At 44.7% G+C, this 15,929-nt stretch overlaps 1 protein-coding gene across 1 annotated transcript; it reads right to left on the bottom strand.

The window, feature by feature from the left end:
* Positions 1 to 305: 305 nt before the first annotated feature.
* Positions 306 to 15,713, bottom strand: TCTN3 (tectonic family member 3; the record flags this gene model as incomplete). Its single annotated transcript, XM_080911369.1, has 14 exons — positions 306 to 1,536; positions 6,093 to 6,230; positions 8,184 to 8,337; positions 8,571 to 8,665; positions 9,080 to 9,187; positions 10,160 to 10,285; positions 11,136 to 11,216; positions 11,745 to 11,780; positions 12,206 to 12,321; positions 12,427 to 12,535; positions 12,732 to 12,859; positions 14,914 to 15,032; positions 15,222 to 15,345; positions 15,494 to 15,713. 14 exons carry the CDS (start codon positions 15,711 to 15,713, stop codon positions 1,303 to 1,305), a joined length of 1,788 nt encoding a protein of 595 aa, XP_080767495.1. The 3' UTR covers positions 306 to 1,302.
* Positions 15,714 to 15,929: the final 216 nt, after the last annotated feature.

Genomic DNA, 15,929 nt, shown 5'->3' with positions numbered 1-15,929 from the left:
GAATGTAAGCCACACTGAGTCTGGCTCCAGTGGCACACGTCACTCAGAGGCGGGTGGTGCCTTAGAATTGCACGTTTCACACGTTTCACTGGAGTTATTCTTCTGCATCTTAACTCACTATATTTACTGCCTCATTCCAGGGCTTAGTGTTTAAAATAATTAGACTTAATGTCATTTCTTCCATCAAAACCTTGCCTTAATTAAAAGGACAGCATGAGTCTTTAAGTTTTCTACTATAATTCTTAACTAATTTGTTTCCATTCAAGGAGAAATGAGCTCAAAAAGTCTCTCTGTGCATGCTACTTCTGTGGATTGGCCAGATAGTTGGGGCTCTGTGTGAGCTACTAAAGTCTTATCCTTAAAGAAAAAGACTTCAAACAGAAGTTATGGGCATAAAATTGGACTCAAAGGGAGTATTTCCTCAGAAAAGAAGACAAGTCCCCTGATTCAAATAGTACTGCATATTTTATGAGAGTCCCTATTCCCCTTTAAGCCTCATACATGTAAAAATGCTTCAACTTCTGCCACACTACTAGACTTGTTCTCAGTCACTTTTATTACCCCACACTACCAAGCAGGGAAGGACAGAAAGGACTGGTGGGGTCATTTGCTAGAGAGAAAGGAAGATGAGACTCCATTCATTTTGGAAAATGAATAGAAAGAACTACTTTTCCAACTCAGGTCTGGGCGAAGGGTGTGGCTATACTTTGGCAAAAGAGCCAGACAAAATACAGAGCCAGCAGTTTCCTGGCTTAACTGTCAGCGCTAATGCAGGGGCCGGCCATTCTGAGCTCACGCTGGGTGATGGCAGGAGTATGTGGCCGTGAGCGCCTGGACAGATCCTGCAAACACTTATTAGAGGGAAAATGCAGCGTCAAGAGATGGAGGCTCTCAGCCTGCACAGCTTTAGAAGCAGAGAACGCCGTGTGTACCTGGAGGTCCGAGGAGCCCGAAGAAGAGAGCTATGATGATGGAATATTTGTCATCGCTTTTCTAGAGCACCATCTTCGATTTATAAAGATTCCTGGCTGGGCATGATGGCAAATGCCTTTAATCCTAGCACTTTGTAGGCAGAGGCAGGGTCTCTGTGCATTTGAGACCAGCCTGGTCTGCATTGGGAGTTCTAGGCCAACCAAGGCTACATAATGAGAAAACAGAAAGAAAAAAATCCTTTTGTTAGGTTCTGTTTCCCTAAACTCCCTCCTGTAATCACGAGTAAGCCAGGACCTGTTTAGCCAAGATAAGTAGGCTGTCTTTAGTTTCCCATAGGGAAAAATAAAACCTGATTATTTTCTTTCTTCACTAGGTCTGTGAGCTGAGAAGTCCAAGTAGAAAGACACACAGGATGAGGACCAGAGAAGCTGAGTCTTTCTGGACACTGGTTGCATTGCTCAATGCTGCTTTGAAGGGAAAGAAGAAATCGAACGGCAGTTTCCAGTCTGCTCTTGGTTGGTCCCTTGGCAGCTCTGGCTTCTGAGTAATGTCCACAAAGTTCACAAGAGTCGTCAAAGATACTTCTGCTCCTCTCTGGTGCTCCTATAGGAAGAGAGTCAAGGATAAGTGAGTTCTTGGTAGTTTCGTGGAGTCTCCAGCTGCATTAATTTCTTTGGACTAAAAACACTGACCCAAGCAAGATACATCTTGAATGGCTGCATGTAGTTATTGTGTGAGATACAGGCAAACAAATTTCCAACAACAGCTGTGACTCTATAACTTGAATGGGTATAACTGAAGCCTCATTCTCAGAGCCTACCACACATGTCCTTGGAGGACAGAGACAGGGAGATCAGGAGTTTAAGGTCACCCTTGACCATAGCAAATCTGAGGCCAGTCTGGGCTAAAGAAGACCCCATCTCAAAAGAGACTTTCACTGTCTCCAACTAGGGAGCAGCTTGGTAGTAGAAGGCCAGACCATTGCTGGCAATGCTTAGCAGCTCTGAAACAATCCATAGACACAGAATTGGGGGTTGGGGGACCTTACCTCGATTATCAGATTAGTAGTTCACACACTCTTAGATTTTAAAGATTCAAGTCAAGCAGAAGGGATGCTCCCAGGAGAAACAACCAGGTCAGCTGACTCCAAATCTAATCTCAGAAACAGGACTTCTAGATGCAGCTCTCATGTTCCTGAGATGAATTCCTTGGCTCTGACCCTGTGCTAACCAAGCAAACCTTGATTCTAATTCGATAGTACATAATTATCTCATATAACCTGGAATGAAGCTGTCCTGTTCCCGTGCATCACTCTGAGGCACAGACCTACTGTTTTCTGGAATTCATTTATCTGTCTGTCTATTTGTGTTTTAAAAGATTTGTTTATTCCTACATCCATGAATTTTTTGCCTATACATATATTTGTGTACTCTGTGTGTCTGCACGCACATGCGTGTGCATGCGCACTCACGTGTGTACAAATTTGCATGCATGTGCACACCTGCTATCCAGGAAGGCTAGAAAATGGTGTTGGTCCTCTACAACTGTTGTTATTGACAGTTGGAGCTGCCATGGGGACCCTCAGGAAAAGATTCCAGTGCTTTCATCACTGAGCCTCCAGCACCTGCTGTGGATTTTTAAAACATCAGATACCGGACTTCAAAATGTAATTTTTACCTGGAATGACTGATTTCTGGTTTTGAAATGGCATGGATTAATGCTGAGGTAATACAAGCTATTTTCAGGTATCTTTTGTAAAATAGTCACCATAGCTTTGGCGTGGAACTGAGATGCTCAGCTACATTCATCCACGGACAGCCTGCTCTGGCTGACGTGGCCCACAGAAAACAAGAGTCCAGCCAGACACTGTAAGCTAGCTATGACTAACTGAACAAGGAGAATTGGAGCATGCTTAACACTGGACACTTAAGAAAAAGCAACAAATTTTCTTTGGAACTTAACTGATAGGGCTTTTTTGGTTAGGACTTTAATTCTGTCCCTAGGAACTTTAAAATGAAAATGAGGTATACTAACGAATAACGTGACATCACCGAAAGTCCTTTTTAAAGAATGCCTGTGAGCTGGTCAGGATGCTCAGAAATACATCGGGATGGGAAATGGAACAGTGAGTTAATTTTCAGTTCCAGGCTTAGTGTCGGTTAGGGTCTCAGGTTATGTGCTGCTCAGACTCATTTCAGCCTTCGGGAGGAAGTCGAGCTTTTAATTGTCTAGTTGTCCTGGAAGGCCACGGCACAGAGCAGCGGTTAGGAAAGGGGTCTGTAAGTGCTCAACAGTAACAAAACTAATTCTTTAGTTTCTATAACATTTAGTTTTTTATTCTTGTTCCCTGAATGCATGCAGCATGTGTGTGTGTCTGTGTGTGTTTGTGTATCTATTTATCAGTGTGTGTATCTGTGTATTTATTAGAGGACGACTTGTGGGAGTCACTTCTGTCCTTCCTTCATGTGGGTCCCAGAGATCAAACTCAAGTCATCAGGTTTGGTGGCAGGTGCCATTAACTGACTGAACCATTTCCTGGGGCCCAAACTGATATTTTAATGTCTATTTGTCTGATTCCCTTTTAAAAATGTTTATCTTTCATTTTTAATAAACATGTCAATCACATATATATATATATATAGTACAGAATAATATTTTAAACCATAAATATACTAGGAAATGATCAGCTCAGAAAAAGTAACTGTGACACCTGTGTCTACTCAACAATAATATAGTTTTCAGTCCTTGGTGGCATTTCGGTTGCTAAGAAGCCACATATAATAAGCTGTCTAAACAGCTGTCCTTTTAGCTGCACACAGGACATGCTCTCATGAGAGATGCTACTTGACTGGACTTTCAAGATGTCTTCAAAACAGTCCGTCCATGAAACAGATCAGAAAGTCCCTTTTCACTGAAATGGAAAGGCAATAATCTAAGAGAAATGTGGGTGGGGGCAGGGTTTACAAAGGAAATGAAGGTCATATATGAGGTGGTAATGCTAACTACTCTTATTTAATCAAACATCTTCTATCAAAATCCCATGCTGCATCCCATAAATATGTACAATTATTATACTCCAATTAAAACCAGGACAAGTCTTCACAATTGCACGAAGTCCAGCAGACTGTTCGGTTCTGAGGGATGGACCTGTGCTTTACCTGGTCAATGACTAATACCGAACGAACCCATTTGAGAAAAGTTTATTACCACGTGGAGAACAAGGCTTTTCAGTTATGTTCAGTGTGTTAGATTGGAATTTTGAAGTCTAACGTTTCGGGATTAGGTTACGCACAGGCAAAGGTGGAGACTCATTGTGCGGTGTGTGAGTCATTAAAACAATTAATTTCCTCACCCTCTGCTCATCCCAGTCCTTTTGTTGAGATAACAATGGCTCGGCCACAGAAGCACATTTCTTCTTCCTATAGTTCAGTTCTGTTCTGTGAGGTTGGCTCCGCTTGTTTCTCGTTTACAAGATAGTATTTTATGACGTTTGCTTTGGAAACCATCAGCACTTCCTGAGGTTTGAGTTTCTTTGCTCTACTTCAGTCTACAGCTCGGCAACATCCTTTCTTCAACACAAGATTTACTAACTATCAACAGGAGTTTCGTCCGCTTGCTTTGGCTTTTATAGCGGGATCTACATCCTTTGCAATACTGCAACTTACTGCATCTAAGTCATTCTTTTTCCCAAGTCAGCCTTTAAACTGCCGTGTTCTCCGTCAAGTCTTTACAAATGAAACTATTATTAAAGAGCTGGGATGCTTCCTCTGGGATGTGTTTGCAGCTACTCCCTCTAGCGCAGATATATCTCTGGTCAGAGTGTAACCCATACTGAGACACAGGTTCATTATTTTACATGAAAGAACACTATGTTGTGAGCACTTCCCTCTGCTCTGGTTTTTCTTTTATTTATTTCTTCCTTAAATGTCTTTTTGTTGGGTTTTAATGCCTCATTTGATTTATAATTTATAAACAATAAAATCAATGGGCATTATTATTTAGGTCAGAGAGTTCTGGCTGATAACTGTTATCCAGCCAGTGTCAAAACAGGAGCCAGAGGTACAATGCCCCCGTTCTTCTGGGGTCCCTTTGCAATCTCACCACTGGCTTAGCTGATGCTTCTCCAGCTGCTCATGATCAAACACAGCTGACACTCTATCACCCACATCCATCACGCAGACAGAATGACTGGATAGTGTCGTAGGCAAAGCAAACTACCAGAAAAAGGCAAGAGGGAAAAGATCTAGAAGAAAACAGGCACTTGGTGGCTGTGATGCCTAGAGGAGCAGACACTTTGGAAAAGAATAAACACAAAAAATAGCCCCGTGACAAGAGAACTCTATTTGTCAGGGGATTCAGCACAGGCTCTGTAGCTGACACATGAGTCGTACAGAAACACATCCATCCAGGCAGAGAACAGGAAGCTCCCAGTGAAACTCCTGATGACAGTGTCAGCCCTGATAGGCACACGCAACCAAAGCTGCCCAACCCTGATGCTTGGGAGAATAAAAGTATGTTATGCCAGACCTAAATGCAGCTCCCTGTTAACTTCCTGGAAAGCAAATATACTGCAGCAAACAGAAATTACAATGTTTTAATATTCACTAAAAATTAATAGCATACCAGTTTACACATAAACCACTTCACCTCAGCATATCTAGGTAAAAATGCTATGTTTTTGAACCTCTAACGACAAAGATTACACTCTCAAACAAGCCAGATGCTAAGTGTGTCTTACAGCATGCTATAAACAGGAGACATATGTTTACTCCAGATGAAAGCATTTATTTAATGGAGACCACAGAAGCAAGAATTGGTAACTACACCAGTAACGTAATCACAATGCACAGATTCCAGACATTATTAGTTGAGTGACTGCTGCAGTGAGCACACGTGCGTAGATGTTTTCTGTGGTCAGATTACTAATTACAGTAGGGTTATTTAAAACAATCTGAAATCTCCAGGGGGGCTGGAGAAGGATAGATTATAATTCTATTCACTATGACAAAATCCTAATTTTCATAAGCATGCTGAAAAGACAGACCTAAAAAATGGATTCTGAAGACTCACTCTAAAGAAACACTGACTGGTAACAGGCACTGGCTCTCAGAAGCTTAACAACACCCTGGTCATAAACGGCTGGGAGGAACATGGCTTACCTGCACAGACTTGCATTGGTACAGGAATCGGGCTCCTGCCACGTGAGCCTGTGGGTTGGACTGAAGTCCTATGTGTGCCCACAACACCTGGACCTCCAGGGACACTGGTATCAAACAGCAGGAAGTGCAGTTATCTGCCTGTAGACCAAAAAGAAGCAAACAAGCAAACTCAGCTGTCACTGTTTCTGCTGTTTCTAAAAGATTTATTTTTATGAATGTGGATGTGTATGCCTCTCTCTTTCCCTCCCTCTCTCTCTCTCTCTCCCTCCCTCCCTCCCTCCCTCCCTCCCTCCCTCCCTCTCTCTCTCTCTCTCTCTCTCTGTATTTGCACATGTACAGGCGCCCATGGTAATAATACAGAGGCCCACAAGGCTTAGAGAAAGTAGAGAAAGTGCAAACCCAGGCCATATAAATGCTCTTAATCTTTAAAAAGTTGTATTTAAAAATAAACAACCAGATGAAGAGTCTTCTGAAAACTAAAGATACACTAACATCCATCTGGTCTAGCTATTCTACTCTTGGGCACACAAACACACACACACACTCATTGAAAATGAACTCCTCTGTCAAAGAGATAGCTGCACTGCCACTCACAACAACCAACACAGGCTCTTCACTGAGGGTCCTATTGAGGGATAAAAGGCTGAGGAAAATGTAGTATCCACACAATGATTCACTCACTCATAGAAGAAAGAAAGCAGAACTCTTATATCTGCAGTAAAATGGGTGAACACGGTGAATACTGCATTCTATTTGATTTTCCAAGACAGGATTTCTCTGTGCAGCCCTGGCTGTCTTGGAACTCACTCTGTAGACAAGGCTAGCCCCAAATTCACAGAGACCTGACAACTTCTGCCTCCTGAGTGCTGGGATCAAAGGTGTGCACAACCACTTCGAGGAGAAAAACGCTGATCTCAACACAGAAGAGTAGAATTCTATGTGGCTACTGGAGACTTATTAAAGGTGGGGTGGTGCACACAGAAAGTAAGGGGACAAAGTCAGTACCAAGATGCAGTTGGACAGTTTTAAATAACTCATTGCTCACAGCACAGCAGGGCAACCACAGTTTAAATAACTGCATATTTTATGCAGAATCTAGAAGTTTAATTCCCAGCACTGAAAGAAACAAAATAGAAAAGAGAAGCTAGCAGCCTCTGAATGGAACAACAAGGAAATAGAAATGAACACTAAATAGTGCAGGAATATACTGAGATTTCACACATCACTAAATAGTGCATGGATATACTGAGATTTCACACATCACTAAACAGTGCATGGATATACTGAGATTTCACACACCGTCCATACAAATATATGGTTATGTTAATTAAAAATAAAACTTCCAAAAAGGCACACGGTTAGAACAGCACGTTGCCACGGAGAAACACTCACTAAGCGACAGCTACAAAGTGTCTCCTACGGATGTGAAAGCCCTGGCGTTGGGCAGACAACTGGAATTTAGTAAAAGGATTTGAACATAGAAGTAATGACAATTTACCTAAGACACAGGGTTGGGGTGAGATTTTAAGTCCGTTTTGAAGGCGTCAGGGAGCTACGTAAACCATTCTAACAGAAACATGGCATTGTTAAAGCAGTGCCCTAAGAGAAGTAATCGCAAGATGTAGGAAGATACATCCTAGGTGACTTCAATTTTTGAACCCTTAATACCCTTTCAGTAAATGTGAAATGTGATCTTTATTTGGTGGTACTCAGAACTGAATCCAATTCAATTACCTGGCAAGGGTGAAATTATTTTTGTTGCTGCTTCATAACTGTAATTTTGCTACCATTATGAATTATAATGTAAACAGTGGTCTGAGGTAACCCCCCATGAAAGGGTTGTTCAACTCCCGAAGGGGTCACAACCCACAGGTTGAGAACTGTTCCAGATTATCCTCAAGTTTATTTTAAAGTAAGGGAAATAGATTAGACGGGGGTGTAGCCTGAAATATGGACACCTGATGGGCACCGTTTCTTACATTCTTCTTGATGTGATAAATACAGACAGAATCAAGACTGCTTTTTGCCTTGCTAGTCATAATTGCAAAGGTGGAAAACGAGTCACCAGTCAGAGGTGGCTTCCTTCCTTACGGTAACACTGCAGTTCCTGCTGAGAATCCTGGTCCACGCTCCTTTCTGGGCTGGGTCAGCATTACCAAAGATGGCGACGCGCTCTGGTCTGGGCCTTCCATGAAGAGTCTGGTAAATCTCCTCCTGCAAGTGGCTGCAGTTCACCTCTTTGGGTCTGAAAGTAAACATCGTGAAGGCTGGACTTCAAAACTAGCAGGTAGTGACACCGTACTAGTGTTCAGACATAAAATGAATACTGTGACAGGGGCTGGAGGGAAGAAGCTTAGCAGGGACTCCACAGATGCAAAGACACCTTTCTCTAAAATGCAGTGTTAAGTAGTAAAGCGTCTACAAGGTCCCTATAAACAGAAACAAAATGGCGGGAAGCGCTCTGAGGCAGACAATTACCTTAACTGGCACCCAGATACTGTGTTCACTCCAAACTGTACTTCGTGTCTCTTAGCAGAGCAAAGCCCGTTACCCTCGCTCTGCAACAGGGTCATCTGCGATGCCAAAGCGATGGTCAAGGCGATGTAACAGAAATGGGACGTGGGCAGGGCTGGGAAATGGATGCTTTCACCCTGCCTGAAGCACTGTTTGTGTCTTCCTAGCATCCCGTCAGTTCAGTCACACATTTTCTCTACTAGTTAAAAAACTGGACAAATACTGTCTTTCTAAACTCATCAGCCACATATTAGCATATGAGTGTCGCATGAAAATAAGTGAGCATCGGTATGATTTTCACCATTAGCTGTCTGAGATATAAAGCCTCTGCCATCAACCTTTTAAGAACATACTATGCTTTGGTACAGGACGTGCTACCGAAGCCCTCAGAACCCTGACAACTGGAAAACCCAGAAGGTCAGCAACCTTCCTTGTCAGGCTGCAATAGTCCACCCAGTCCCCCAAAAAGATACCGAGTGACCTAAGTCACCAGTCAGCACCAAGAGTGGCTTCCCAGGGATGTAGCCAGGATTCCCACTTCTCGGAGCAGCAGGAAAAGCAGCCTTTCTCTGCTGGAATGCCTGCGGATGGAAGAAGACAGTTACTGTGTGGACACACTTCCCCACTGGACCCCGGTCTCCCCTCCTAACAGGCAAGCCAAGAGCTGCACTGAGCAAGCTTTCCTCCACTACACTACAGCATAAACTCCACCATCCCCTCTTCCCTCTAACATAAATCTGGAGTGATCTGTTTGTCATTTTTTTGGGGGGGGGGAGTACTAGGGATTGAATTTAGGGTCTTGCACATGCTAGGTGAGTGCTCTCCCCCTCATCCTGAGCTATCTGAACGCTGAAATTCACTACATGCTAGTTCTGCTAAGGATTGAAGCCAAGGATCCACTAAGGATCCCTTGACGCGATTTCTCAAACACTGATACTGATGTCATGCAGTGTGCATGTGGCCTGGCAGAATCCAGAGGAATCTAAATCTAAATTGGATTTTAATCAGTAACAGGACCGTGAGAGACACAGAGCCTGGCTGGTCACAGACTTGGAGAGGACTCTGCTTGGTTTTAAAGGAGCAAAGAGGCAGAAGAAAGGCAGACAGAGAACAGTAGTGAAGACCACCAAACAGAGGCCACTGGGAAATACAACTATAAATGTTTCAAAGTGAAAAAGCAGGGTAAAAGAACGTTGGTGTGCTGCTGACAGAACACAGCATCTTTAACAAATTCAGTACTGTTTTGGTTAGATCCAAACAGAGCATCAGAGAAAATGCTAATGATACACATGTACTGAGTATCTGTGACTCTGGTTAAATTAGGGAACAGCGAATGTGGAGACCTTAAGTAAGACTGAAGTAGGCCTTAATATTCGGATTCTGTTTCACACTGCATTACAGAAATAGATAATTTCTTTTCTATGGAGTGGGGAGTTTTATTAAAGATAATTCTGTAGGAGAAAGAGAGGTGCTCAGACAGACAGACAGACATTTGCAGTGTAGATACTAGCTCTGCAAAGTGCTTTCTAAGATTCAGGGAGAAGGCTGCTGACCCTGAAGTGAACGATGAAGTCCTGCTGTAAGGAGACACCTGGCCTGACAGTCAGGTTGGTCTGCCTGAAGCTGACAGAGACTTTCTGAATGCCAAAGGTCCCATTGGTCTCTATCTCGTAGACGACCTGAAAAACAAAAGGAGAATCCATCAACCAAACTTGTGGGTTTATTGTGGTTAGTATGAAAGACTCTGTGTTTTAACTGCATGCAAGAGACACACATAGCAATCAGAACAGATAAAAAACAATAGCACATAAGGATAAAGATGGCTTGGTAGTGCATTTGCGTGTGAAGTAGAGACCAAATATGGCTCACAGGAAAAGTTCACAGAAGAGGTGTGCTTACTGAGAGAGTTTGAGCGGAACTGGGCAGGGGTAAGCACGGAATGGAAACCTGGGTTACTAGGCCCTTAAGTGTCTGAAGAGAAATAGAGATACTGAGGACAGAAGGGATACTTCAAGGTAATACTTTAAGATAATTCTTATTCCTTTACACGTCTTCATTGATTGTAACAGAAAATTACAGTTGACTAATCTCAGACTTTGCTGACGCTGTGGCAGCAGATGAAAAGTCAGTGAGAGCCAGCACAGGACTGTGTGTACAAAGGAGGAGTCTGAACCAAAAACACCGGAGGACAATAGTGACGGACACGATTGAAAACACGGTGGGGACAAAAAGTGACAGGCTCAACCCCGGACACACATCCAGCAGTGAGTGTAGCTGAGTGGTTCTCAACCTGTGGGTCGAAACCACGTTGTCACCTAAGGGGTCACACCTAAGACCACTGGAAAACACAGATATTTATATTACGATTCATATCAGCACAATTAGAGTCAGGAGGTAGCACCAAAATAGTTTTATGCTTGGGGGTCACCACACCATGAGGAGCTGTATTAGGAAGGTTGAGAACCACTGCTCTACCCCCACTGGTGATATTGACCAGTACGCACCAGTCTAGAATTTGAGTTTCCATACCTGGGAAACAATATTCTGACATGTGTTGCCAGCCAAGAGAGGAGGGCTGGTTTGTGAGGCGAGTGTTACCGGAACCTGGAACTGGTAAGAGAGAAAAGCAAATCAACAGCAATAAAAGATAACCTTTTCTCTTGTAGCCAGAGAAATGCATTCTGGTTCTGCATTATGCTAAAACGACCGTCTTTCTTTCCCCTCGTCTATCCCATATTCCTCTCCTTCCAGTGCCAGACAACTTAAATTCAGGTCATTCGGAATCAGCACATCTCAGGACAAGCTTCACGGAACACTGGTTCTAACGGATAGGAAGCAAGGGCCACAGCCAATCAGATGTAAAGATCCCGTATTTCCCTCACAGACATTCATATGCCAGCTGTTATATGGAAAGACTTAAGGACACCCATTCCAAATGCAGCATTTAGCTTGCCTGAGCTCAGGGGTTTTCTAGACTTGCCAACATGTCTCTAATCTTTACTTCATGTGCAGCTATTTCTAGAGCCCGGCTGGACTGTGGCACAAAACAGCCACATTCTCCACTGTTATAATTTAGAATGGAATGGCCTCAGACAGACAGCAGCCAGGTCCTGGTTTTCCTGATGAACAGCATCATACCTTCATGTTCTGAAGATCAGTCATACCTCTCGGAACCTAGGAAAGACGAAGATTGGAAACATGAGGGTGTATTTGCCTTTCATAAGATCAACAGGGGTTTCCACTTATCACTCCAAACAGACTTCGGTAGGGGAAGGGGAAGATGGAAATTCTAGAGTGGCCTCTGCTCTCTCCCCTGACTCTCCTCTCACTAAATATCAGAGTGGAGCTGGCTAGACTGAAAGCCACACACCCAGACAGAGCTTGCTCAAAAAGCAAGAACCTGGGCAAAACAGGGGACTTTCACTGTCCCTTCACTGTCAAGTCAACAGGATGGTGACGAGGTCTTCTCTTCAGAATTGTAAGCTCCAGTGTAGGGATTTTCTACAGCACACAACAGTGAGTGACACATGAACTTCACAGTGAGGTTGAGTCATGTGAGTGAGGCGAGTCCGTAGGCTGGGCAGAGAGGAACGACCTACCTTCAGGACTCTGAAGTTAGAGTAAGACACAACATCCAGGGCTGGCTCCGAGGTGCAGCTACTGGCCAGGTCCCTGAAGAAACGAGCACACGTTGTGCTTCTGCTCTCTAGGAAACCTTACGACACAAAGAGGGAAGACAGCAGTGGTATGTGACAAAGCCTATTTCCAAAAAAAAAAAAAAAAAAAGCCAAAGCCTGGTGCGTTCCTGTCCTGGACCTACCTGCAGGATTGCTCTCTGCACAAAGTCCCCCGGCTCCCACCGCTGCAGGCTGCCTCAGTAAGCTCACGACAGACAGGTCTGGGTAGTAGATCAGGATGGGATCTCCAGCCTGAATAAAATAGAGGACAAAGTCACTCGCTGTGAATGTTAGACTCAACAGCCCAGGGAAAGGAAGCAGAAACAAAGGCTAACTAGATAGTTCCGATGAGAATGGTTTACCTCGTCGTAGGAGGGTACCACAAAGTTACACGGCCAACTGTACTGTCAGGAAAAGCAGCCTATCCCATACCCTTCCCCAGGCTCACCCTATAGAATGGTCCTGACGCCTGGGTTTTCAATGCCGAAGGGAAAAACTGGCCTCCAAACTCTGAAGCCAGGGCCTGGAAGTTGGTTGCATTCACTGTTTGGAGCTTCTGGAAATAGTTTGATTTTGCTAAATTTTTTTTTTTTAAAAAAAGAACAGAGATTTAGATTAAAAACATTTCTTTTTAAGTATCTGACATAAGAAACAACCTTTGAACACAACTCACACACATGAACATCGGAGTTTAAGAAAGAACTGTAAGAGTTCAGGTGGTCAAGGCAATCGCCACTAAGATGGACAATGACCCGAATTTATCCCTGGGACCTACGTACTGGGAGAGGAGGAGAACTGATTCTCACAAGCTGTCCTTCCATCTCCTCGAATGTGTTGTGGCATGTGTTCATGTCACATGCATGTGTGAGCTGACTCCACCCCCTACTATAAATAAGTGAATGTTTTTTAAAAGATTTATTTTATTTATGTGAGTACACTTTGCTGTCAGACACACCAGAAGAGGGCATCAGATCCCATTACAGATGGTTGTGAGCCACCATGTGGTTGCTGGGAATTGAACTCAGGACCTCTGGAAGAACAACCAGTGCTCTTAACCACTGAGCATCTCTCCAGCCCAATAAGTGAAATTTTTACGGAAGGCACTGCTCAGGCACAGGTGTGCTGGGCACAGGTGTGCTGGGCACAGGTGTGCTGAGCACAGGTGTGCTGGGAACAGGTGTGCTGAGCACAGGTGTGCTGGGAACAGGTGTGCTGACACCTGGTCTGTCCACCACCTATCCTGCCCTTCATCTCCAGGAGCTGAGGCTCTGCAGCTTCCTCCAGAAACTGCACAGAACGGCTATTTACCTCCTATCAAATCCAGTGACTGTTACCTCTGTAAGCCAAAGTTAAAGTGAACTGGAGAGAGGAGAGGAGGTCAGAGAGTCAATAGCTATGGATTCTTTTCATCGCTTCTCTCAGGAAGACCAAGTTGCCACTGCCCCCCTCACTTCAGTACAGGTGTATCGGCTGAAGTCGTGGTAAGGACGTAATGCAGACAAGACACATGAGCCAAGGCTACACACACACACACACACACACACACAGATGTATATTACTCATATATGAGTTCATATAGATATGAAATGTTCTTGTTAGTGTCCACCGTCACACATGACACAGCACCAGCCAACAGTTCAAAGGCAGTTACACTCTGATATACCCGGATGTGAAAAGACCCACAGACCATCTCATCAAACCCCATTAGGAAACTTGGATCCTCTGGGGCAAGGGACTTGGAAGGACCTCAGAGGACGGTAGCAAAACCAGGCACAGATCTCCAAAACCCTACTTTCTGGTTTGCAGTTTACCCACTCCACCATGCTGTAGAGTAGGAAGAGCTCTCCCCCTCTAATGAGCATTATCAAGACATTTTATCCACTGTGGATAAATATATAGCTTGCCCTTTTCTAAAAAACGATTTATTTTTATTTTATGTGCACTGGTGTTTTGCTTGTATTTGTGTCTGTGTGAGCATGTCAGATCCCCGGGAGCTGGAGTTGCAGCAAGTTGTGAGCTGCCATGTAGGTACTGGGAACTGAACCTGGGTCCTTTGGAAGAATAGCCAGTGCTCTTAAGTGCTGAGCCATCTCTCTAGCCCCACAGTTTGTCCTTTTAAGGGGCTAGTCATTACATTCACATAAACTGACATTATATTCACATACAAGGAACTCTACAAATTCTGAAGGAATGACTTAGGACGACGAGTGTCTCAGAACTTCCGAGGATGGGCTCACTTGGGCAGATGACAGGAGATTCTTAGGGAAGCTAAGATGTTCACAATCCAAGGAGAAAGAGGGCCACTTGAATCAAGGAGAAAAAGCAAATAAAACCTAGGAAAAATTTAAGGCATAGCTCGAGGACAAGGAACATAAATTTGTCCAAAATAAAAGAGCAGTATAAAATCATTAGAGAAAAGCTTGCAAACGATATCAATCAATCAATGCTGATTGCCAGGCTAAAGGTGCTGATCAGTATTTTAAAGGTGGTGGGGAGTCACTGGAGGTTTCTGAAATTACCAATGTCCTCTACCTACTGAAAGGAAGAAGGTGGTGATAAGAGGGGTGAGCAAAAGGATTAGAAAAAAAAGGGGGGGGGGGAGATGCCAAAGCCAACTTGTTTCTACTCACAGTTGTTCACACGAACACAAAACTGTGCAATTCCACTGGAGTCTGTGAAAACTCTGGAAGGAAACGGGGAGTTGCTCCTGAAGATAAGAGAGTTGTCCACACATACCCAACTTGAAGATCTGCAAGGAAAGATGAAGATACAGAGGACAGGTATGGAGTACGGTTAGGGAAGGGGCCCTACCCGGTCAGTGTCTGATGCCAACAAGGGTGTGGGCAGAGGTGCAACCAGGAAAGCCCAAGGGAACATCCTACGGGGAAACTGGGGGTGGGAAACTCACTTACTTCCCAGCCAGAACCCCCCAGCTCACCTTACACTACCAGGAAGGCAGAAGGAAAAGACTGTTCTGGGATGGAGAAGATCGCAGTCCTTGTCACAGCAGCAGTTTAAATCGCAGGTGCCGGGAGTTAAGTCACAGACACAGATAGGTAAGGCTGTAAGTGCAAGAAGTAACGCGAGATGAAGCTCCCCAAAGTTTTCCCGAGCGGACAGCCCCACTGCCAGCTACATGGCAAGGCAATTTGTCTACACAATTTTAGATCTGAGAAGTCAGTATTTCCATCCCGTTTCCCGCCGCATCACCTGGGAAGGGGTCGGTTGTTGCGTTCTCGGGCACTGATAGCGTCCAGGGAGTAGGACTCTCAGATGAGTCCGGAGGAGCTGTAGTTGGCACTTCGGGCGTCACTGGTCCCAGGCCCCAGGAGGTGGGCAGAGCCCGGGCTGTGGAGGAGGGCTGCGGCCGGGCAGTATCAGAAAGCATCAGGAACACCACCAGCAGTAGGTGCAGCCGCGGAGTGCACATAAGGCAGACAGGCTGCAGAACGGTGCGACAGGAACCCGGGGAAGAGGAGTCGCGTTTGACGTCATCAGCTGCCATCTGCGCATTGGCTCAGGAGGGAGCCGAGCGCTCTTCAGCCAATGGAAGGCCGTGTTGTTACGACCCGGCGCGTCCTTCGTGCGGCGCTCTCCTCCTTAGCGGCGCGCGGCTCCCGTTACCTGGCAACCTGTAGGCGCCCGG

This window comes from Micromys minutus (assembly GCF_963924665.1).
Source record: "Micromys minutus genome assembly, chromosome: 2".
NCBI lineage: Eukaryota > Metazoa > Chordata > Mammalia > Rodentia > Muridae > Micromys > Micromys minutus.
The sequence above is the reverse complement of the archived record's forward strand: the minus strand, read 5'-3'. Positions and strand labels throughout refer to the sequence as shown.